This window comes from Chaetodon auriga, chromosome 19 (genome assembly GCF_051107435.1).
Source record: "Chaetodon auriga isolate fChaAug3 chromosome 19, fChaAug3.hap1, whole genome shotgun sequence".
Lineage (NCBI taxonomy): Eukaryota > Metazoa > Chordata > Actinopteri > Chaetodontiformes > Chaetodontidae > Chaetodon > Chaetodon auriga.
In genome coordinates this window covers 23,110,417-23,134,771 of record NC_135092.1, presented here as the reverse complement: position 1 = coordinate 23,134,771, position 24,355 = coordinate 23,110,417, and the positions used below count along the sequence as shown (strand labels likewise).

The 24,355-nt window shown below is 47.6% G+C and overlaps 3 protein-coding genes across 3 annotated transcripts; 1 reads left to right on the top strand and 2 right to left on the bottom strand.

The window, feature by feature from the left end:
* Window positions 1-36: 36 nt before the first annotated feature.
* Window positions 37-1,254, bottom strand: LOC143338390 (uncharacterized). Its single transcript, XM_076758747.1, has 2 exons — window positions 111-1,254; window positions 37-61 (listed from the first exon to the last, which is right to left on the bottom strand). Exons 1-2 carry the CDS (start codon window positions 1,244-1,246, stop codon window positions 37-39), a joined length of 1,161 nt encoding a protein of 386 aa, XP_076614862.1. The 5' UTR covers window positions 1,247-1,254.
* A 4,527-nt stretch (window positions 1,255-5,781) lies between these two features.
* Window positions 5,782-16,521, bottom strand: lmbrd2b (LMBR1 domain containing 2b). The gene is made up of 18 exons (XM_076757964.1): window positions 16,290-16,521; window positions 13,839-14,105; window positions 13,636-13,748; window positions 13,227-13,325; window positions 12,976-13,143; window positions 12,436-12,646; window positions 12,057-12,131; window positions 11,861-11,974; window positions 11,316-11,499; window positions 10,865-11,046; window positions 10,612-10,745; window positions 10,195-10,300; window positions 10,015-10,112; window positions 9,465-9,568; window positions 9,332-9,378; window positions 8,636-8,750; window positions 8,355-8,481; window positions 5,782-8,128 (listed from the first exon to the last, which is right to left on the bottom strand). Exons 2-18 carry the CDS (start codon window positions 14,010-14,012, stop codon window positions 8,065-8,067), a joined length of 2,115 nt encoding a protein of 704 aa, XP_076614079.1. The 5' UTR covers window positions 14,013-14,105; window positions 16,290-16,521; the 3' UTR covers window positions 5,782-8,064.
* Window positions 16,522-19,365: 2,844 nt separating this feature from the next.
* Window positions 19,366-21,579, top strand: ppp1r3b (protein phosphatase 1, regulatory subunit 3B). The gene is made up of 2 exons (XM_076758478.1): window positions 19,366-19,525; window positions 19,964-21,579. Exon 2 carries the CDS (start codon window positions 19,995-19,997, stop codon window positions 20,847-20,849), a length of 855 nt encoding a protein of 284 aa, XP_076614593.1. The 5' UTR covers window positions 19,366-19,525; window positions 19,964-19,994; the 3' UTR covers window positions 20,850-21,579.
* The last annotated feature ends 2,776 nt before the right edge of the window (window positions 21,580-24,355 follow it).

Genomic DNA, 24,355 nt, shown 5'->3' with positions numbered 1-24,355 from the left:
TGGTTTTACTCTCTTCATACTTCTTTCTCATGTCGTCTATGGTCTTTTGAACTTTTCTCGTCTTGTTCACGTAGATCCAATTTTCTTTCACATGATGTAATTCAGGACACTTCCTGGTGCACACGGTGCAGCAGCCGTCCTTCATGACCTCAGAGTGTCCTGGACTCCGGATCATTGGGTATCCAGGATATTGACAGTTCTCCTCACAGACAGGACAGCAAATAGGTTCTTTATAAAACAAGCCACACCACCACCACCTCCGTCCACCATTGACAGATTCTTTGACTTTGTAGTCCTCATTAACTTCTTCAGTGAAATTCTCATTGTTCTTCATCTCTTGTTCATTTTCCCTCAGAGCTTCCTGAGTCTGTTGGACTTCTTTCTGTTTCAGTCCAGTCATCTCAGTCCTGTCTTGCAGGTTTTGGATGCAGGCCGTCAGTTGGATTCGCTCTTTCAGAACGTCCACTGTTATCTCCAGCTTTTGAGCTTCAGTTTTTTCCAGAAAGTCTGTGAACTGACTCATTCCTTTGGTCGTTATTCTAACCGCCTGTTGGAGGGACTCTATGTCCTCTGTCCTGTCGGCATCCTGACAGTTATTATACAAGAAGTAAACAGGCTGATTCTTTTCATCTTTAGCACACTGGATGTGTGCAGCCTGGAGGGCTTTCAGAGCATTTTCAGGTCTTCGTCCATCTGAGTGTGTGACGAGGACAACGATGTTCTTCTCCATGTCTTTTCCAAACAGAGACGATACCGAATCAAAGATGTACCTCAGTCGGTCACTCAGTCGATTCTCAGTGGCTTTCAGCACCAGACCCACTGCATCAATCTCATGAACTCCATAATCTGAGCAGAACAAGTCCAATAACCTTTGAGGGACGGTGACGTCTCCTTCCGTCCCTCTGGTATCTCCGAATCCAGGAGTATCGATGACGGTCAGAGAGTAGGGCAGAGTTTTACCTTCAAAACCAAAGACCTGGTACACGACCACGTCCGATTTCTGACTTCCTGATTGGCTCGACCAGACGTTGTCCTCCCCGTCCACTCCCATGGCGTAGTTGACCAGAGCATTGACCAGAGTCGATTTTCCTGTTCCTGTTTCACCAACAAGTAATATGGTTTTGTTTGTCTTGTTAGGAGTTTTTTCACCGAGGGTTATTCTCCTCAGACTTCCAATATTCTCTTTCTTTGGTGTCGGCTGGTAGCGAGTCGGGGATCCTGACTGGATCAGAACTTTGGAGGCCATGTTTGAGATGTTCCTGTAGAAAAGTAAAGACACAAGTTCAAACACTACTGAACACAGAACAAACTAGATGAAGCTGCTCTACTTGCTGGGGTCTTTTAATAAACGCGTCTTCAAGTAGTTTAGTGTCTTTATACTACGATACTACTTTCCAATACAACTCAGAGTCCTGCCTCGTGCAAAAGTTCACAGACGACACTGCTATCGTGGGCTGTATCAGGAATGGACAGGAGGAGGAGTACAGGACACTGATCCAGGACTTTGTCACATGGTGCGACTCCAACCACCTGCACCTCAACACCACCAAGACCAGGGAGATGGTGGTGGACTTCGGGAGCCTGTGACCTTCAAGGGGGACTGTGTGGAGATTGTATGGACTTACAAATACCTGGGAGTGCAGCTGGATGATGAAATGGACTGGACTGCCAACACAGATGTTCTGTGCAGGACAGAGCCGACTATACTTCCTCAGAAGGCTGGTGTCCTTCAACATCTGCAAAAAGATGCTGCAGATGTTCTACCAGACCGTGGTAGCAAGTGCCCTCTTCTACGCAGCAGTGTGCTGGGGAGGCAGCATCAAAAAGAGGGACGCTACACATCTGGACAAACTGGTGAGGAAGGCGGGCTCTGTTGTGGGCACAGAGCTGGGGGGGGGATGTCAACAATCCTCAATGTTCTGAATGGAATCACGCCGGGACGGGACGCCCAAACAAACAGTCATCAGTGGCCATCGCCTCCACCCAGGCCTCCACCCTGCAGGCCGCCTCCACGGCCCACCAGGCCGTCACAGCCGAGCATCCGGCAGCAAAGACATCAGCTGATCAAACGTCCTTCAAGGTGAAGATGTAAGAGTGAAACATTGCTTCAGATCTGTCGGCGCCCCCCTTTGATAAGGGAACACTTTCAGATCGACGCTGGACTTCCACTGGATCACATTGGGGGGACGTTAAATATTAATGTCAACAATCCTCAATGTTCTGAATGGAATCTCACAGGGAGGATGCTGTGGTCACATGATTTCACAGAAACACTCTCATATACAAAAAGCTGAGTCATACAAAGACCAGAGTGAAAGGAAAAGTGGACTTTGCTAAACAGTCAGGAAACAGACTCAGACAGAAGGTGAGGAGCTGCTGATCCTTTCTGACATGACCTCACCTGAAAACACCTCACTGATTTGTGTAAAGATGCAGATTCTGACTTGTTTCAGACACGCCGGGACGGGACGCCCAAACAAACATTTACCAGACTCAAAGCTCGAGGCGGAGCTCAGCTGGAGTCCAGTTCTGACCCTGACCACGTGCTTCATCCTCTGACTCGTCATCAGTGGCCATCGCCTCCACCCAGGCCTCCACCCTGCAGGCCGCCTCCACGGCCCACCAGGCCGTCACAGCCGAGCATCCGGCAGCAAAGACATCAGCTGATCAAACGTCCTTCAAGGTGAAGATGTAAGAGTGAAACATTGCTTCAGATCTGTCGGCGCCCCCCTTTGATAAGGAAACACTTTCAGATCCACGCTGGACTTCCACTGGATCACATTGGGGGGACGTTAAATATTAATGTCAACAATCCTCAATGTTCTGAATGGAATCTGTACAACACTGTGTTCAACATGCACTTTAACTTGCTTTCTGTTTGCACTGGATATTTAAACTCTGGACATCTCGCTAAAACTCATTTAAACACTTGACATTGAAACTTGCTTTCTGTTTGCACTGAACATCTTTAATTTAATTCTGTTTGCACTGAACATCTTTAATTTAATTCTGTTTGCACTGAACATCTTTAATTTAATTCTGTTTGCACTGAACATCTTTAATTTAATTCTGTTTGCACTGGACATGTGGCCATTTTTACATTTTTTACCTTTAACTTTAAACTCCTTGCTTGCTTTGCTTTCAGATTATTTATTGCATGCCTTTTACTTAAAATCTGTGGAAAATGCTGGAACTTGTGAATTTCCCTTGGGGATGAATAAAGTATCTATCTATCTATCTCTCTACGAATCCTGCATTATGATGAAGAGGCAGGTTTAACTTCTGCTGAAGAAGAGCTGAACCAGACGCACCTGATCGATTTCTTTTCTACACCTAATCTTAACCTGACTTTAACCTCAGTCTTCACCCTAAAATTTAATTCCCCACAATGTGACAACAGATTTATGCCCCCCCCCCCCCACCTGCATTATGAGGTCCCTCGTTCGGTGGGTCAGTTTACAGCTTCTACCTGCGTCCTTTAAGTCCTTTAAGGTTCCATTAAAAATGTCTCACCTGTAAATGGTTTATATCATCACACCAGTTGGACATTTTCTGTCCCATTTCTTCTGTCATGTTGTAAATGTCGTAATGAGATGCAGCATTGCGATGCACTTCAGGACACACTGACAGCCTCCACCTCTTCGTAGGGGGAGAAAAGATTTTACTCACGTTGTGATGAAATCGGCCTCATGGGACCTTGAGGACGGAGGAGCTCTTAAAAAACTGGTCCGTCCTGTCAGCTGTGATTAGATTCTGCATTAAGCGACTGAAGACTGAGGACACCCTGCAGCCTGTGCCCCCTCCCACACAGAGGTCGTGGAGGTGAGTGTGGGGGGGTCAGGGCTCTGTGCCTGCTCATTCTCACACTATGACAGCAGTTCAACGTTAGACGACTTAGGTCACACTTTCAAAGTGTTCTTCGTCTTCTAATTTAAAAGCTAATGACAGTGGAAGTTTAGATTTTAACGGGAAACACAGCTGGAGGCGTCAACGCGTCTCAAAGTGTCCAGAAGACGTCAAGTTCAACAAGGAAATGTTATCCGATCAGATCAGAGCTGTTTGTCTCTGAAGACTGTCATCACACAAAACAATCTCTGTCCGTCCATCCACTTAAAACTAATGTCTGTCTGGACAGAGAATAAAAAAAAGACTTCCATTCAATGAACTGAGTCAGTAAAACAAGAGAAAAACATTCCTTTAAAGGAAGCGATCCCAATGATCAGACTCTGAATGAATTAATGAATCATGATTTCATTCATTCAACCTTCATCCGTTACATCAAAGACATTTTCCTCTCCATCCCTGCTGTGAACAGGTGAAAGCAGCCGGTTCATCCTACCTGTGTCGGCTCCCTGCAGCTGTCCGGTGCTGAGCAGAGGCTGCGGTTTATAGCAGCTCACAGGGAGGATGCTGTGGTCACATGATTTCACAGAAACACTCTCATATACAAAAAGCTGAGTCATACAAAGACCAGAGTGAAAGGAAAAGTGGACTTTGCTAAACAGTCAGGAAACAGACTCAGACAGAAGGTGAGGAGCTGCTGATCCTTTCTGACATGACCTCACCTGAAAACACCTCACTGATTTGTGTAAAGATGCAGATTCTGACTTGTTTCAGACACGCCGGGACGGGACGCCCAAACAAACATTTACCAGACTCAAAGCTCGAGGCGGAGCTCAGCTGGAGTCCAGTTCTGACCATGACCACGTGCTTCATCCTCTGACTCGTCATCAGTGGCCATCGCCTCCACCCAGGCCTCCACCCTGCAGGCCGCCTCCACGGCCCACCAGGCCGTCACAGCCGAGCATCCGGCAGCAAAGACATCAGCTGATCAAACGTCCTTCAAGGTGAAGATGTAAGAGTGAAACATTGCTTCAGATCTGTCGGCGCCCCCCTTTGATAAGGAAACACTTCCAGATCCACGCTGGACTTCCACTGGATCACATTGTCCTTTGTGTCCCTCTGTCATAATAAACTTCAACGTGTATCCAACACGTCAGCTCCGTAACGTTACTGTTGGAAACCCCCCTGAAGACCACTCTTTGGGGATGTGATGTCCAGTCTTCAGTCAACAGCAGGACACTGTCCTCACCTGCAAACCACGTCAGGACACCTTTCATAAGGGTTAGGGTTAGATGCGACACACATTTTTACACACCTGTCTTGGAGGAAGAGGCTGATTCAGGATCAGTTTGGACTCCTTTAACACCCACAGACCGAGGTTGAGAGTCCGGCTCAGTCTGGCTCAGAGATCACACAGAGGGCAGCAGATCATCCCAGTCTCTCCACAGACTCACTAATGTCAAAAACTGGTTGGATCATGTTGATGAGGAGCTGCAGAACTTGAGGAACATCCATTTAAACAGTTAGAGGTTCACAGGGCCGAGCTCTGGTTTTTAAAGTCCCTTTTCAAAGTTCTGAGCCCAGAAGAGGGCCGTAGGGACCGCTGTCAGTCTCCTGGAGTTCTGACTTTGTCTCTGAGCTACTGCAACTTATTTCATCTTTTCTGTCATCTGAGAAATGAATCTACCACAAAGGACGAGTGTGTGTCTTCAGTCTTCATTCAGTCTCACCGTCCTCGTCCTCGTCCATCAGTCCACCTCCCGTGATCTGACGTTATACTGACACCTGGTGGACGCTTTCATGTTTTCTCTATCACAACAGAAACATCGAATGGTATCAAACAGAAGGTGAGAAGCATTAATGAACCATTAACAAACACCATAAACTCCTTTTAAAATGATTTGTTCACTGTGTTTCTGGTAATAAACAGATCCACACTGTCTGCAACACATTGATTATTTTTATTGACACGAAACCGGCAGCATCTCGTAATAATCTACTACTGTAAATAACACAGACCAATAATTACAGAGAAAAGTGCTGAGATCAAATACTTCATCAACATGATCAGAGGAGTGAGGAGAGAGAGGTACGATCAACACAGAGTCACCTGAACGCATCATCAGTTAGCTCATGTCATAGAAAACATATCATGCATATGTACACACATGCGACACGATGAGGGCGCGAACAGTCACTGAACTCAGGTCAGTTTCTCCTCAACTCTCAGTTCATTAAAGGAGCTGGGCTGAACCTGCCAGCAGAGCTAACGCTACATGCTAACCCTCCAAATCACACCTGCTGGGCGAAAATGTTTTCCAAAGCCCCGCTCAGGCCGCACATTCACATCCTGCTGCTCTGGAATCGTCCAATCAGACGCTTCTGACAGCGGCCGATCAATAAATCTACATCCTGTCAGTGGCTCCATACAGCAGCTGTCACTGTCAGTGGCGGAGTCCGCCATGCCTACAGGGAATCCACACTTCTTCACAGGAAACGTGTCCTACTGCTGCTCCTTCACAATAAAAGCACAGGTCGTGAGCTAACACGATGGGAAAGGGCCAATCACAGACAGTCGCCTTGGTTACGATGATGTGAGTTTGCTGTTGCTCTGGAAACACCAGCTGCTCTGTTTCCTCCTGCTGTTACCACCAGTGACCAGAGGAGGCGCCAAATCAGCAGAACTCTAATCCGACGGATTCGGCTCAGAAACGCAGAAACGACTCTTCCACAAAAGTTTTTCATGCTGAATATTTCTAACGAGTTTCACTCAGGAACTCTAAAAACAACATTTCTGTTTTCTTTCTCATGTCATTGATTTTTTTCCACCAAATAAAGATGATGAGTTTTTCATTTTGACTCTTGTAAATTTACTAAAAAAACATTGTTTTCTGTATTTTGGAAGAAAACTGAACATTAAAGCTGTGAACTGATTCATATCTGTGAAGTTTTAAGCAGATTCTGGATTTTATTCCTCCTTGTTTGGACGTTTCTTCTCTTCTTATCCTTCTGTCGGCGTGCAGTGCTCATGTGGTGAAAATGGAGGCTGAAGACGTTTGAATCAGCTTTGACGAACGAGCTAAAACACAGAAAATCCTCTTCTTCACTTCACTCATTGTCAGCATTTCCACCTCAAAGTGACGGTTTGAAAAATCATTTTAACACACCACGGAGAAAAAAGTCACATGGTGTCTGACATCACGCTGTGCAGTAACATGGCGGCCTGATGGAGGCCAAGAACAGCTGGACTCTTCTCAAACCTGTTTGACTAAAGACTTGAAGCGGTTCATGCGTTTTATTTTGAAAACTGACAGGATGTGGTTTGACTGAATTCAGCTGGATGACCTGGATGCCACCGGACGTTCACGTGCACGTCAGGCTGTGACATCAGCAGTGGGCGCGGTTACAGGTGTTTGTTCACTCTGCTCTGATCGAGGCCGCTGAGGGTTACACCCTGCCAGTCACATGTTTCCCGATCTGCCTCAAATATGAGAGGATGATGATGCTCAGCAGCCTTTTAGTTTGAACTCTTCATCTTAAACACAGCGATGGGCTCATTAATGAATCAGTCAGACATTCAAACACAGAAATCAGGTTTTCAAAATAAAAGCCTTTAAATGCAGCGATGCTTTTATTCTCAGCAGCGATGGACCTCAGCTGCTTCATAGATTCGGATGAGTTCAGCTGTTGTTTGCTTCCATGTGAGAGCTGCTACGTTCTGTCACACTTGGTACAGGGTGAGAATGAGATGAGCGAAGCGTTGAAGCAGCAGCTCGTCAAACTCATCGATCAGGTTCATCAACGACAGACACATAAATAAACAAGAACGCAATAAATAAAGTCCACATGCAGACCTTCACTGAACCTCTCATCAAGTGACTCAGTCATGCTCAGACAGTCAGAAGTCCTGCCATCAGACAAAAGGGAGGGGGATCTGGACTTGACCAGGACAAGGACCAGGACCCGGACCAGGACCAGCATCAGTCCAGACCTTCGTGGACCTTTAACAGCATTAATATTCCCTCCAAAGTGTGTCCGATCAGCTGGACATGAAACCTGATGCAAAGAGTTTATGAGGACTTCATGGACATGTGACCTGTTTTTTGATTACCATGCATCCTGGGAGCTGTGAGATGAGGTCATGTGGTACATTCACTTCCTGTAGACAGTGACGTTCAGGTGTGCTCCGTTTACGGCTCCACTTCACATTTCTCCTCCCCGTCAGACGTCGTCAAATATTCGGCTCCGAGACGACGACATGGACAGATAGCGTCCTCCCGCATGTCTGAAAGAGGAGACACACGCACGCACACACACAGAGTGTTACTGAACGCTGCCTGCACAGGTGAAGCATCATTTTAAGGAACTCAGACAGGAAGTGGCCTCCAGTGAGAACAGAGAGAGGACGCTTCAGCTCCTTTCAGAGTGATCAGTGCTGTCAACCGTGGGCCCACAGAGCATGCTCAGTAGAGACTTCCTGTGGCTGAGCCAGCTGAGGAGGAGGTGTTTACCTGCCAGACTCTGCGTCCAGAGGATCGTCTGTCAGAGAATCAGCGTTGAAGTCTAAAGGCTCGGCGTCCTGCAGCAGCTCGATGCAGTCTCTCTCCGCTCGACTCCCAGAACGAGAATATTTAGCTTCTGTTCAACAAACAACAACTTTATGTGTTAGTGACAGTCGAGCGTGGACACAGAAACTCTGTCCACAGAGAGACTTCCTGTGGAGAGACTCTGTCCACAGGCTGTGGACACAGAGACATGATGAAGCTCGGCGGTCGGCTGTCGGTCAACTTACGTCTGTTGTTGCTCGAGGTCACGGTGTCTGAATAACTGGTCTCCTTCATCTCATGACTGCTCCTGTTTCTCGTAGTGTAGTCTTCTCTTGGGTTTCCATAGCGCTCCTTCCACTCCTGCAACACATATGTACGTACACACATGCGCGCGCACGCACACACACACACACACACACACACGTCAGCGTCACACTGACCGACAGACACACACCTTGTATTCACAGGTGCAGCTGAAGCTCATTCAGTGTGTTGTTGTGATGTCAGCTGCAGGTCGTGCTGCTCTTCTCTTTACAGCTTCTTTAAGTTTGTTCACACTGAGTCAGTGTCTCAATTCAGTCTGCTGATTTAGCTCTTAGCAGCTCCTGTTAGCAGCAGCTCCTGTTAGCAGCAGCTCCTGTTAGCAGCTCCTGTTAGCAGCAGCTCCTGTTAGCAGCTCCTGTTAGCAGCAGCTCCTGTTAGCAGCTCCTGTTAGCAGCAGCTCCTGTCAGCAGCAGCTCCTGTTAGCAGCTCCTGTTAGCAGCAGCTCCTGTTAGCAGCAGCTCCTGTTAGCAGCAGCTCCTGTTAGCAGCAGCTCCTGTTAGCAGCAGCTCCTGTTAGCAGCAGCTCCTGTTAGCGGTGTCCTCGTGGATGTACCTGCTCTGCTCTGTCAGTGATTTTAGCTTTAAATGAGGATTCAGCAGCAGTTTGTTTTCACTCACTCTTCGTCTGTTCTCGCCATCTTCAATCCTTTGTCGCTTCCTTTTCTCTGTAAGAAGAAGAGTAACGTTTAAGTTTGCTGGAAGTCGTCCTGAGCTGCATCACAGTGACTGTTAGCAGGAGTGCTGGTGTTACCCCTTCGGATCAGCTCCTTGCCCTCGTCGATCAGGTCAGAGGTCATTTCACTGTCACCCACAAACTGCTGGAAGCCCAGAAGGTTCAGGCAGCGAGTCCCCAGACTGAGGGAGGAGTTGAGTCAATGAGCTCTTTATATCCACAGAGTCCACCATTGTCTACAGGAGCCCAGAGGGCACAAACCAAACTCTGACTCCAGAGAGACTTCTGTGTTATTCATGTGTTTGCTGGCCACCAGATGTTCTGTTCAGTTGGCTGTAGTCTGTAAACTCACCACCAGATGGCACTAAATCCTCAACAGTGGACTTTCAACCCCATGAAGCTATTTTCTGATGCCAGTTCAAAGAACGTCTCCTGTTTTAGTTACATTTCAAACATTCTTCAGTTATTGCTTCACATCTTCTCCAGACACTACATCTGATCACACCAATGACCTAAACAATTCATGAAAACAGCCACGTTTGAGTTTTCTGTCCCTGTCCTCACACCTGTGCAGGTAAACAGTCAGAGAGCTGCTGGTCTGAACACAGAGGCAGCGGAGGCGTCTCACCTGAAGTAGGTGGCGATGCAGAGGATCACGATCAGCATGGGGTAGTAGATGTAGAAGCCGTTAGCAATAAAAGAGAGGACGCGCATCGATCCCATGATCTGAAAAACAACAGACAGTCAGACAGGTGCGCTCACACCTGACGCTGCACAGCAGGTGTTCTGTGGTGCTGAAGGACTTTACGGATGTGTAAGCAGTCTGCTCCTTCTGCTGGTGGGAGATGGCCGAGTCCATGTGGATCAAACCCAGGAAGTTCAGACACAGAGGAGGCGTCAGCCGACAGAACAGCCTGCAGGTGACATCACACGTCCTTCGTCAGGTGTGTGATCATCAAACACAAACTACAACAACAAGGACCCAGAGTCTGTAGTCATCAGACACGAGGTGGACTCCCTTTAGTTCACACGTCTGGTTTGAGATCACCTCATTGATCCAGAGTTTCTCTTTAGTTCAACAAGAACAAAGCCAAGCCCATAATCCATAAACCTCACCGAACTCTTCACTGTCTCTCATTTACTTTCAAACGTAACTTATCTTTCATCTGTTAAAATTTGCAAGTAACGTCGATTTCCTGAAGTTTTGCTGCTCGGTGAGACTCACATGCCGCTGAACTGAAGGCTGTAAGCGTCGGTCTGGTGATGGGAGGCCAGGTAGTAGTAGTTGAAAACACGAATGCGGAACACGGTGGAGTAAACGCAGGTGCACAGGAAGAAGATGGTGATGAAGCACGCCATCTGGTGGACAGAAGTGTCATCACAAACCAGTCAGATTAACTGGATTAACTACACACTTTCTATCTGAGCTGTAAAGAAGAGGAAGAAGAATACAGGTGTCAGGTGACAGCGCGTCTCACCTCGATGTACAGGTAGTTGTAGTCTCTTTCGGCCAGCTGGATGAAGACGGCGAACAGCGAGAGGACGGGCCGGGTGCTGAAGAAGGTGCACTCAGACCAGACGACGGCCACGCTGAACAGAGTCAGGACCACCGACAGCAGCCGGTAGAACCAGCGCTTCAGGAGACACTCCCAGTACCACTCTGTGAGACCACGCAGAGACAGAGACAGACAGAGACAGAGACAGAGACAGGGTGGAGTTTAGAGAGAATCTCCTCTGAAGCTCTCGATGTGTCTCAAGCTGCAGCAGCTCTGTGACAGAGTTCATCTACAGAAAGTCAAAGAGCTGCAAGTGGACCAGCAGACAACAGACAGACACCAGTGTCTATGACCGTGAAGGCTATGTGTGTGTGTGTGTGTGTCTGTGTGTGAAGGGACAGTGTCCTCCTGGCGGCCCTGCAGTCAGACCCACCTACAGTCGGCGTGTACACGTATCTGCTGAACCAGCTCGCCGGCTCAGAGGACGGGAAGCTGTGGACAAACTGGTGGCTTGAACTGGTCTCATTCTTGGCGACATCCTCCAGATGGACGGCCTGCTGCAGGAGGATCTGCCACTGGACACGAGTCCTGTTGTGTCTCTGAACCGCATAGATGACCTGGAGAGAGAGAGACAGACACACACACACACAGACACACACACGGCGGTTTGTAATTGTCTCAACACGAGGGGGACGAGGGTCCAGGTGTCTCACGCTGCCTCAGCCGCAGGACGAGCAGTGATGAAGAACGCTGCTCTTAATCATCTTTCATGTGTAATTTACATTTTTTCCATGAGAAACATGATTTTTCACTTTTTTTTTTTTTTTTTTTTTTTACAAAAAATGTACACATTTTCTTTGTTTTCTGTATTTTCTTCTCTTCTATGTGTCCCGAATTTCCCCTATCTTGTCTTAGTCTTACCTTATCTTAGTCTTATCTTATCTCGTCTCTCATCTTAAAGCCCCCCCATCCCGTCACCTGTTTGTGAAGCTTCACCAGGCTCTTCTCGCTGGGATAGGTGTTCTGTTTGTCGTCAAAGTCCTCGTAGTCGTCCATGTTCCTGCCCATCTTCTCCTGGTAGTCCACCGGGCACTGAGGGGACAAGTGGATCAATGGATGTGATCGGCGGTGTCTGATCTGTACCTGGTGCTGCCTGCTGATTCATTGCACTTACTTTTCTGAGGATGGTGTCGATGTACTTCCTCAGTGGGTGGTTGTACTTGATGGATTCACTGACTTTTCTCACCTCCTGCATCAGAGCAGACGTCACAGTGAACATGAGCTAAACGTGTTACATGTGTTACATGTGTTACACGTGCTACACGCGTCAAACGTGTTCACTGTTCAGTCATTTCAGAAGCTTTGATCCAAGGCCACGTACACATCAACTCACACACCGATGGCGCAGCATCGGGGGCAGTTTTCGGGGTTCAGTATCTTGCTCAAGGATACTTCGGCACGTGGACTGCTGAGGCCAGGGATCGAGCCACTGACCTCCTGATTGGTGGTCGACCGCTCTACCCCCTGAGCCACAGCCCCCGTCCCACGCTCACCTCCATGACGTCCTCCAGGTTCTCCTCCGCATCCGCCTTCTCCGTCATTAGCTTGGACGCCTTGAAGTACGTCTTGATGAGCAAGTGTCCGTGTCGAGAGGCGTTCCAGTAGGAACGAGGGATTTCTACCAGACCGTAACCGAGCAGCAGCACCAGCAGGAACAGGCCCCAGGTGTTCGCCGCCGTGATGCCGATGGTCTGCAGCTCGTACCTGAATCACACGGCAGAATGAAAGCAAAGTGCTGTCATGTAGAGGGATGCCATGTCCTCCCCCGAAGCCTCTCTGCAGGTGTGAACCTGCCCAAACAGCCTGTCTACACCTGATGAGGTCACACTTCAGAGTGTGTGTTGCACATCCCACAGGTGAAGCTGAGACTCAGCGTGCGTGTAAACACACTGACTGACACATTAAACGACGACGTTGATGACAAACTGAAATAAAATGAAGCTCTTTATCCATCAGAGAAGGTTCAGGTGCACCAGCAGACGTCTGGACAGGGACATCAACATGAGGAGAACCGTCCTGATGGGTCCACTCACCAGGACAGGTGCCACTCTGGGTGAACAGCCACGTATATGAGCAGAGAGCCGAAGATGAGCAGGTAGGTCCCGTAATAGATGGCGTTCTCGATCAGCGCCGTTTTGATCTTCCCGGTGATGGAGAAGCCTCCAGAGCGAGCGTACGACTGCATGAAGGGAAGCAGCAGCCTGAAAACACAAATCAGACCTTCAGACATCATCACGGCCATGATTTCACACAACAAAGCACACGCTCCTCCACTCATACGGACCAGGTGAGACACTGAGACGTCCAGTACACCACCCTCCAGAACACCGGCATGATACCATCGGGGATGTAGCTCCACGGCTTGTAGCAAGGCTTCGGTGCACTACGAGAGAGCAGAAGAAGAAGAAAAGGTAGGAGCGTGACACACCACAGTACGTACAGTGTCTGCAGTCAGCTGGTCCACAGGGGGCGCTCTGTCACTGCTGCACTGCACACGGCAAAGGCCACACGTTCAACCAACGAGGTCGTCAGCGATTACACTGATAACGAGGCGACTGAGCTCAGCTGACGTTGGATTCATTCTGACTCTGAAGATTGTGTGTGTGTGTGTGTGTGTGTGTGTGTGTATAGTTCAATAACCTGACCAAACAAGCTCCTTCAGCTCCGCCCTGACACAGCTGTTGAACACTGACCTTTTAGTGGGTGTGACAGACGCATTTGCTGTGGTGTTATTGGCTGCTGACGGGCTGGCGGTGGGGACGGAGACGGGCTTCTCGTGGTCTATCTTGCATTGCTTGTAGATGGTCTGTAAGGAGAGCAAAGAGAAGGCAGCGTTCAGGTTTTTGTCGCGTTTCTGCGCTTTGAAGGACAAACTGTGTCGTGTGCGCTCGCTGACCGTGCTGACGTCCAGAGGTAAAATGAAGACGATGAGGAAGCACAGATACCAGGCCAGCAGCGTGCCAAACAGCACCATGCGCTGCTGCTTCCTGAAGTCTCCATATCGGTGCAGCAGGAACAGCGCCAGGAAAAACACCACCACGATCTCGATACCCAGAGCAGCCCCGCTCATCCCGCTGCGCTCAGCCGGCCCACAGGAAGCTGCAGGACGCCAAGCTCCACTTCAACACGTCGACGGGGACGATGGACGGGCGGACAGCAGATCCTGGGGAGATGTCCACAACAGAATGATGTTCAGGCAGGGTTCATCCATTCATCCATTCATTCAAACTGTATTTAGGTTCTTTCATTTCATTGACAATGAAGCTGAGATCACAACATAGAACTATGAACACAACCAGCTGGAACAGCTCCAGGCCGCTGGTGGACGGCGACGACCAACGTTTCCAAAGTGTCCAGCAGATGAAGAGGGCAGCTGACACAGACACAGCGCTACTCTTCACCCGCACTGAAGACATGGACCGTCCAACAGAAGCATGCTGACCTGTAAACCATGAAAGGCTCTTTTGTACTATTCCACATGGGGGATGGGGCCCGTGTCTATGGCAACAAGACCATTCAAAGCCAAAATCAGGCCAAAATCAGGCAACAGCTGATGAAGATCTGTGAGATCCAACCGCTGCTCTAATAAATCAAAATGGCGCCAAACCTTCAGCACAACGTGCATCTTGTCCTGATGTTTGCCTTCAGTTTGATCCAGCAGAAGCTTGTTTGACCAGAAAGGTTCAAAGCAGTCACCACAGTTCACATTCAAACTGGAACAGCAGCATTTTCATTCCAGCTCAGCTTGGCTGGGATTGGTCCAAAGAGGAAACTCGTAAGGATGAAGGCATTAAAAAATACTGCAAAATATGTATTTCAGCTTCTATGTTTGATGTCACTGCTAGCTCCTCCACCAGGCTAACATCAATATTAGCTCCTCTAGCAGGCTAACACTGATGTTAGCTCCTCCAGCAGGCTAACGTCAATATTAGCTCCTCCAGCAGGCTAACACTGATGTTAGCTCCTCCAGCAGGCTAACGTCAATATTAGCTCCTCCAGCAGGCTAACACTGATGTTAGCTCCTCCAGCAGGCTAACGTCAATATTAGCTCCTCCAGCAGGCTAACACTGATGTTAGCTCCTCCAGCAGGCTAACGTCAATATTAGCTCCTCCAGCAGGCTAACACTGATGTTAGCTCCTCCAGCAGGCTAACGTCAATATTAGCTCCTCCAGCAGGCTAACACTGATGTTAGCTCCTCCAGCAGGCTAACGTCAATATTAGCTCCTCCAGCAGGCTAACACTGATGTTAGCTCCTCCAGCAGGCTAACGTCAATATTAGCTCCTCCAGCAGGCTAACACTGATGTTAGCTCCTCCAGCAGGCTAACGTCAATACTAGCTCCTCCAGCAGGCTAACACTGATGTTAGCTCCTCCAGCAGGCTAACATTAGCTCCTCTAGCAGGCGAACATTGATGTTGTGATTTTCGGTCATTTAGCAGTGTATTTCTTTCAGAGCCAACGCACTAAAGAAAGAATAATTAGCTTGTTTTATTTATCAGATACACATGTCGTAGTTGACACGACTTAAAATCTTAAGCAGAGAAATGTGAACATTTTCATATCCAGTAAAATTAAAAATCATTTAAAAAGGCCGCTAAAGAAAGTGACGTCCCACGTCTGAGGGCCCATCTTTCCTCACACATGAGGTCTGCAGCTGGACCGTTCTCCTCAGGTGTGAAGACCCTGGTTACATCACGATGACATCACAATGACATCACTATCACCATGATTATTTTGTCAAAATTTGGAATCTGTTCCAGAGCCACTAGAGGCATCTGATCCTCGGGGTTCGGGTTCGGGTTAAGCCCAGCAGTCCTCCCTGTGCCCCTTTAAAAACGGCTTCCAGAACATATCCTGATCTCATGGAGGATAATCGGACTTTCATGTCATAGCTGTGGACATTCAGTGTAACTTAAATCAGTGTTTTACCTGTTTTAAGTGTCGTATCTGAACACGTGATCAGACGGGGGGGGGGGGGGGGGGGGGCTTCAGCGACTGAATTATTGGTCATGTGCTGTGATGAGTGACATCAGAGAGGATACAGACAGCTGCGTCTGTTGTTAGACGTGTCCATGGAAATACGACGGGAACAGATAACAGACACACCGTCACAGCTTGGAGAGCTCACGGAGACAAACATCAGTACATTAAAGCGCTCATTCAGAGTTAAAATTTAAATACTGTCTCAGGTGTCTGTTTACGGGACATCTGACATAGCCAGTAGCTCGTTCTACGCCCAGACACGCAGCTCAGTCACGTCAGCTAGCTGTGTTACGTTAACATCACAGCTAGCTCGTTTTGGCTAGCACAATAAGAGCAGAAACGTCACTGCCGCGTTGACTCTTACCGTGATTTATCTGTTTGTTTTTGCTGCTTTCAGCGGAAATGAAGACGTTCAGTGTTCTGTCCAGACGACTGTATGATTATATTCCGCAGCGTTCACCGTTAAAATCATCCGTTTCCTGCTCGCTGGCTGACATCAGTCACATCCTGCTTCCCGACCAGGAGTCTACGATGACGTCAGGGCCAGGCAAGGCGAGGCTCAGCGCATGCGCGGTGGTTGGTGCGCCCTTCACCTTCTTCTCCTTCATGCTGAGGTTTATCTTGGACGTTACTGGGCGCATTACTTCCCCCTACAGGATAAAAAATGTATTACTACAGTCACCATTAGTATTACACTTCTAATGCTGACAGCTTTAGTTACTGTTCAGATTCCCTCCTGTCGGGTGAAAAGCTCGTATCTCCAGATGTGTTGATGTTGAATGTTTGTGCTGAACTGAAGAATGAAATCTGGAGAAAATTCTCCTCTTCTTCAGCTCTGTAAACTCTTTAAAAAGCCTCTTGGATCAGCTGAAAATTCATCATTGTTTTTTGTGCTCACTTCCACATTTTCCAATTTTACACATACAGTTTTCCAAAGATACTGAAATCATGATAAAGTTTTCTGAAGGTATCCAACAGTTGTTTCAAGATCTGAATGTGGCTGCTCTTCATTGTCCTCTTTATTAGTCAAAGATTTGCATGTAGTAATCATCATGCGGTGCTGAATGAAGTTCTCCTGTGTTTCTGTGTTTTGGAGCTGTATGAGGTCAAACGTAATCTTTTTGTTCGCAGCACACGTCTGGTCAGCTTCAGTTCAGAACGTACCGATGAGAGCTCAGCGGTACAAAACATGACAGAGTGCAGCTTCGATCGACCTGCGATTAATGTTTCACTCCTGCTGCTGTCCCATTTATCACAGGCCGGCTTAGTTTCGGCCAGACTGATGAGGAAAGAGCCTATTTTCAGGTCACATATCCACATATGGTGGTGCAGTCAAGGACGGAGTCCTAATCAGAGGCCTTGTGTGTAACTTATCATAAACCTGGTCTTTCTTCTATTGAACTTCATCGTTCAGAAGGTTTTTCCCTGAACAAATATTTACATGATCAGCCACCAAAAACCCACAAGGTGATTTCTTAACTTTGGTCACATCTACTCACAAGGTCAGTGGAGGCAAAAATAAGCCCTTTATATGTACTGATGCTCTTTCATAATTGGCATGGCATGACATGTAATAAGATAAGATAAGACAAGATAAAATAAGGTAAAATAATCCTTCATTAATCCCACGGTGAGGGGGAGACTTCAGAACTAAAGCAAGCGAGATAAAGTAAAATAAATGTAATGTTGATGTGGAACAGTTCAGTGTCCACTGATGACTGAATGTTTGGGAGTGTGTGTTCTACTGAGAGCTGCAGGCAGGAAGGAGCGGTGGGTGAAGCAGCCACCACCCTCTGAGCCCCCACCACCTCCACTGGGTGGAGGGGGCGTCCCAGGACAGATCTGGTCTGTGCAGTCACTGTGCAGAGTGACTGCCCCCCCCCCCCCCGGGGATTTGTGTTGTCGGTCCAGTCCAGTTTATTACTCAGGTGAACACTCAGGTACCTGGAAGATTCCACCATCTCACTGTCTGTTCCCTGGATGTTCACTGGTGGAGGAGGACAGTACTTCACCTGCAGAAGTCCTCCACCAGCTCTTTGGTTTTCCCTGCACTGATCTGGAGGTGGTTCCACTGGCAACCATTCACAGTCCCTGGTTCAGTTCTCTGGACTCTCCGTCTTCCCGGTCTATGATGAGGCTGATGATTCAGAGTCATCAGCTGTGGCGGAAATAATATTCAGATCCTCTCTGACGACTTCAACTCAGTACAGATCAGAACCTTGATCAGGTCTCCTCACTGGCGTCTCAGTGGCTGTGGACCAAAATACATGTCTGACCGTCCGGGCCTCTCAGGTCAGCAGGTCATCAGGCTGAAACTGAACCCAGAGCAGCAGCTCAGAGCAGCAACTGACCTCCACGAGACATTAGACCACCTTTAAATCCACCACAAATAAACCCGCTTTCCCTGCAGGAGCTGCACCTGCTTGAAAAATGATTCTAATGATTCATCAATCATCAAAAGTTGCAAATTAACTTCTGTCAGGTGATTGATCTGAATAACAGTTTCTCGTCACGTTCACCATGATCCTGTTCTGCTGCGTGCTTGTTGTCCATCTGATGAAATGTCACAGTTTGTCCTGTAAACTCAGGTATGGAACTAGTCCCAGATCTCAGAGTGAGGACAGATTGTCTCTGCAGTGGACAAGCAGCAGGCTCAGTCCACCTATGGCTGCGTCCTTTGGAGTCTCCAGCTCCTGAACTGGAACACAGTTATTGATTCCTTATTGGCTGATGTTCGGCTGCAGGTGTTGACTAATTGCAAAATCAGAGCCTGGCAGCAGGACAGCCAATCAGATCACTGCAGGTGACTGATGTGTTTGATCCAGAGGTGTTCGGATCAGAAGTGAAGAAGAATTTAAAATGTGAGGCTGGAGAGATCTCCTGGCAGATTCCAGCAGAGGATTACTCTCCGTCACAGATCCTCAGATCCTTTGTCCAAACATGGATCAGGATCATGGATCAGGATCAGGATCATGGATCAGGATCATGGATCAGGATCATAATCATGGATCAGGCGCAGTTTTCTGACAGAAAGATTGTACACTGACAGAGAGTCAAACTGTGAGACACTAAACATTCCAACATGGTGAATCATGATTTTTAAACAGTAAATCAAAATGATTAAAATTCTCAGATAGGACAAATCTAAATGTAAACCGATGAGAAACAACATATTCAAGTCGGAAAAAGAAAGTTCATGTAATCAGAACAAAGTTTTCGTGTCTTTTATTTTGTATTTTCTTCGTGATGAAGTGGAACTTTCGCTCTTGTCTGTCGGAATTTGGACCTTGATCAGACTGACTGACAGTCTTAACCGAGGTGAAGCCCCGCCCCTCCACGGTGACGCTCCGCCGTCACTCCGTCACAGCTCGCTCTGATTGGCTGCGTGCAGGTGTTCACGTGAAGCCCGTGTGGGTCTGAAATCTACGAGAGAAAATATGTGCAGCAAGTTCAGCAGTGAGGAGGAGAGAGGAGCTCGCGACGGAGGTGTTCGGGATTAATCTGCCGACATGATTCCGGACTCTTGTGGACCTGCTGCGTCACGTTAAAGGAGAAGCCGTCAGGTGGTGGTGGACCTGTCCAGGTGGCTCGTTGTTCCAGGTAAGGTGGCTGAGATTGGCGCAGTTGTGTGGCGCGTGCAGCTCATTTGATTTCTACCTGTAAAGACTGAGAACAGAGACGGAGGGTCAAAGTCTGCGGCGGGGACAGGTGGGTGTGTTGTCCACCTGCGGACACACCGCTGCTCTGCGCGCGCTCATCCGTCCAGCTCACGGTGCTCCATTGCTTCATTGCTTTCACACCACCAATGAAAAGCACCAGAAACAAAAGTGGACTCAGACCCTCTGAAGAGGGTTTAGCTAATGCTAAAACATGTTTATCTGAAGTCTGCAGCGCCGGCTCTGCTCTTCCTCCTCTGTACACTGATGATGGTGATGATGATGGTGATGAGGCTTCAGTAGACCCACACTGCTCAGTGTGACTTGTTATGTGATGGATCCTGAAACCCCTAACGATCACTTCTTCTTCTCTGTCTTTTAGTGTACTGAGCACGTTTCCGGCCGAGCTCACCATGCCGATCGACATGGCCTTACCCCTGTATCTGTCCAACGAGGACTTTGTCTACAGGACGTCCTCCAAAACATGCAAACCGGCTCTGAACTCCTGCCTGAGGTTTCAGCACCCGCACTGTGTCGATCCAGGGGTGGATGGACGATCGTCCAGGAAAGACTCAAGAAAAGCCAAGAAGCAGGTGACGTTTGCAGATCACAGAGGTCTGTCTCTGACAAGAGTGAAGATCTTCTCCGAGTTCAACGATCCCATCGACATCCCTCTCAGCGTTCAGGAGATGCTCGGCTCTGCGCTGTCTCCGACAGCTGAGGAGGACAAACTGGTGCTGGACTTCGGGCAGCCGTCCTCAGACTACCTGCGCTTCCGTCAGAGCCTGGAGAGGAACCACGTGTGTCTGGAGCACTGCGTGCTGAAGGAGAAGGCTTTAGCAGGAACCATTAAAGTCAAAAACGTGTCCTTTGAGAAGTCTGTGAAGCTGCGGGTGACCTTTGACACCTGGAAGAGCCACACAGACGTAGACTGTGTGTACGTGAAGGACACGTATCCCAGCTCGTACAGCGACACCTTCTCCTTCCACGTGTCTCTGCCGGACGAGCTGAAGCCTCACGAGCGCATCGAGTTTGCCGTCTGCTACGAGGTGGGTGGACACGAGTACTGGGACAGCAACTGCGGGGACAACTACAGGATCGTGTGGTCCTCCATGAAGAGGAGCCATCAGGACGCCTGCAGCCGCCACACAGACTCCTTTGACTTTGGGATTCATTTTGACCGATACGGCAGCCCCACCTGTTCGCATGGGATTTTCCCCGATTGGCCGAGTTACGCCGGATACGAGAACGCCGGCCCGTACTACTGAACAGGAAGCAGATGTTTGTGGTTGTCCGTGTTGTTTGAGTGAGCGCTTCTGTTCACGGAGCCTGTAGAAAGTTGTTCTGCAGGACGTCGCAGGTGTCCGGTGTGAAGTCCTCACAGTGGACCAATCGGTCGGCTGTCGGAGGAGCTGAAGGTCATTTCCTCTTTGATCAGTGGACGAAGTGTCGAGTTGTGCTCAGCCTGAACTGATGCTTTAATATTTGCTTCCCACAATAATGCAAAACCTTCACATGTAGTTAAACCGATGAATTTTTATTGGTTCCGAATAAAATGTTATTTTACAGAAGAAGTTTTCCCATCACGAGGCTTTAAGTCAGTGTGGAGGTTTGCTGGAGCTCTCGACTTCATCATCATGTTCTTCTTCTTCTGTGGACGTCCTGATGGTTGTGTTTGCACAAAAAGAACAAAGAGAAACTACATTTGTTCATGTTTGATGGCGATGAAGTGTCTGTAGTTTAACGTCCGTCTGTAGTTTAATGTCCGTCTGTAGTTTAGCGTCCGTCTGCAGTTTAATGTCCGTCTGTAGTTTAGCGTCCGTCTGTAGTTTAGCGTCCGTCTGTAGTTTAGTGTCCGTCTGTAGTTTAGCGTCCGTCTGTAGTTTAATGTCCGTCTGTAGTTTAGCGTCCGTCTGTAGTTTAGTGTCCGTCTGTAGTTTAGCGTCCGTCTGTAGTTTAATGTCCGTCTGTAGTTTAGCGTCAGAAAGACTCAATAAAGTCAAGCATTTTAAGATGTTCAGTGATGTTTTTACACTTTGAATTGTGATGTGAAACTTTGTTACCAAAGATTAAAAAAGATAAAAAAGGACAATAAAATTTCATATTTTCAGAATTTAAGCTTGACTTTGAGTTTTGTTTGTTTGCACATTTTAAAGTCTGATTTGTGAATCTGTGAGTTAAAAACTGATTTCATCCACGTGATGAAAAGTTTGTTTCCCTCAGAAATAAATCAGAAAGTCTCTCTGACGTCTTTCCTTTGGACAAAACTCCTCCACATTTAATCTGGTTTACTTCAGTTATGACATTAATGTACTTTTTAGAAATAAGTACAGTTTTTATGTTGTTGAAATGTTTTTCTTAGCTCGGGAACTTTGAACAATATTAAGACATTTAATACTGAAGCAGCAGTTTATCAGACAGAAGTGAGACGGTCAATACTGATCAATAAGAACAAACAGAGTTTAGAACTGAAGACGTCAAACAGAAAGTTTAGTAAAAATAAAGCATGAATGTTTGAAGGAGGCGACATGTTTGAACTCAGTGTTACAGAAGGAGCTCACCTGTGTGACAGCTCACCTGTCTGCAGGAAACTGGCTGGACAGGATCAACATACCCTCACACGCACACACACATGCACTCATGCACACAGCTGGTCTACAGTGAGACCTTTAACAAAACTAAACGTAGATCCGTCATTGCTCCAGTTTTAGTTGGGCTCTGTTAACTTCCTGTCTCTGAGGCAACTGGGTTTAACGCTTCACGCTGGGCGTACACGGCATCACGTGGTCTGGACTCTGTTTGAAGGGTTAACCTCTGAAGAAGAAGAATCAGAGGGACAATCCCCTTTATTCGTCACACAGATACATGCCCATATCGTGCCCACACACGCCCATCCTGGTCGTCCTTCCTCCGTGGCAGACCAGGAGCGGTGGGCTGCCATCCAACCGGCGCCCGGGGACCCAGTTCCTTTGTCACCATTGGTCAGGTGGTGATCTTCTTGCATGTTTTTAGGGGGGGTATATTTTATGGAGGATACCCCAGGTGAACACAGGGAGAACATGCAAACTCCACACAGAAAGGCCTTTTTCCTCAAGCAGCAGGCACCGAAGGCATGGTGGAGGACACACCCCCGGTGCCCGCAGCGAGAATCGAACCCGGGACCTTCTTGCTGTGAGGCGACAGTGTTGCCACCGTGCCACTGTGCCACCTCTCTGACCCCTGAGAGGAGCCTCGGGTCACCTCAGTGAGCGAAGGAGGCTTTAAAGAGTCTCAAACCACGAAACCACAGAAAAGTGACGTCAGAAAGACAACTCACATTTCTGAATGTGCAGCTTCAAGTTAAGAACATTTAAATAAAGTTTTGTTTTTTGTCATTAGTTTTATTTGACCCTCATGAGGACGATGGGGTGGATTCATCATGTCAGGCTGACGAAGAAGCTTTGATGGCACAGAAACTAGAAAACAAAGAAATCTGAATCGTCTGTCTGTTCAGACTTTGACCGTCAAACAACACTGCGTCCACGAAGGACCCAGGAAGAACCAGCTGAAGACACAGAGTGAGACTCTCAACATCATCTCCATCATTACAGTCCCCTGTGTCCTCTCTGAATGCATCGCCTTCGTCTTATTGTTACGTAATAAGTGTGCCATGGCGTCAGCCGTGGACATGACCCGCATGTCTCTGCTCATATGACCCTGAGAATGTAGGACGGTCTCATGTGGACGTGGATCTGAAGCTTCGTCGGCCTGCTGTCCTGCTGTGTTTGCTCTGCAGGTAAAACGAGTTCATTTATGTAACGAGGCTGAACTGTGAGGGGAAAGCCAACAGGAAGTCCTTCACATTCATTTACATTCACACAGACGCACGACGAAGGTGTTCATCATCATCACGTAACATGACGAGAACAAGGTGAGTGAAGAGGACCTGCCTGTCAACAAACTGCTGAACTCATCCACAGTATAGCATTAATAATGTCTTTTTGTCCATGTTTTAACATTAATAATGTCTTTTTGTCCATGTTTTAACGTTAATAATGTCTTTTTGTCCATGTTTTAACATTAATAAGGTCTTTTTGTCCATGTTTTAACGTTAATAATGTCTTTTTGTCCATGTTTTAAGGTTAATAATGTCTTTTTGTCCATGTTTTAAGGTTAATAAGGTCTTTTTGTCCATGTTTTAACATTAATAAGGTCTTTTTTGTCCATGTTTTAACGTTAATAATGTCTTTTTGTCCATGTTTTAACATTAATAATGTCTTTTTGTCCATGTTTTAACGTTAATAATGTCTTTTTGTCCATGTTTTCACATTAATAAGGTCTTTTTTGTCCACTCGTTTCACTCTTGTCTTCTGCCTCTCTGTGTTACATTGTCCATTTCTGTCCATTTCTTCCCGCTCAAAGTCTTTTTCTTGGTCTGAATGAGTCTCTCAGGACACGATCTGCCTCTGCTGGTCAGCGAGTCTCTCAGTTTGTGCCATTAATAAGACTGACTTGGCTTGTCCCTCTTTGCACACCATGTCCTACAGATGGAGACAGAGTCCATGTTAGCAGACTGAGTCTCTTCTGTCTCTTCTGCCTTCAGTTTTTCTGTAAATATGTGATGAAAACCTTCTCGCTGGTTTTCAGGGTTGGGGTCTTTAGTCAGGTCTTTGTCTTTGTCCATCCAGACTCTGTCAACTCATCTGTGTCTCATCACGTCCTTCTCTGGACTCCTTCTGCTTTTAAACACATAATGTTTTTTGTTCTTTTCACATTCACACAATTTGGCTTTATT

Coding starts and splice junctions, on each gene's coding strand:
- LOC143338390 (XM_076758747.1), bottom strand. CDS start 1,246: ATGGCCTCCAAAGTTCTGATCCAGTCAGGATCCCCGACTCGCTACCAG. Junction 62..110: donor TGCACCGTGTGCACCAGGAA/GTGTCCTGAATT, acceptor TACGTGAACAAG/ACGAGAAAAGTTCAAAAGAC.
- lmbrd2b (XM_076757964.1), bottom strand. CDS start 14,012: ATGAGCGGGGCTGCTCTGGGTATCGAGATCGTGGTGGTGTTTTTCCTG. Junction 13,326..13,635: donor TCTGTCACACCCACTAAAAG/GTCAGTGTTCAA, acceptor GCTCTCTCGTAG/TGCACCGAAGCCTTGCTACA. Junction 10,113..10,194: donor AGCAGACTGCTTACACATCC/GTAAAGTCCTTC, acceptor GTTGTTTTTCAG/ATCATGGGATCGATGCGCGT.
- ppp1r3b (XM_076758478.1), top strand. CDS start 19,995: ATGCCGATCGACATGGCCTTACCCCTGTATCTGTCCAACGAGGACTTT.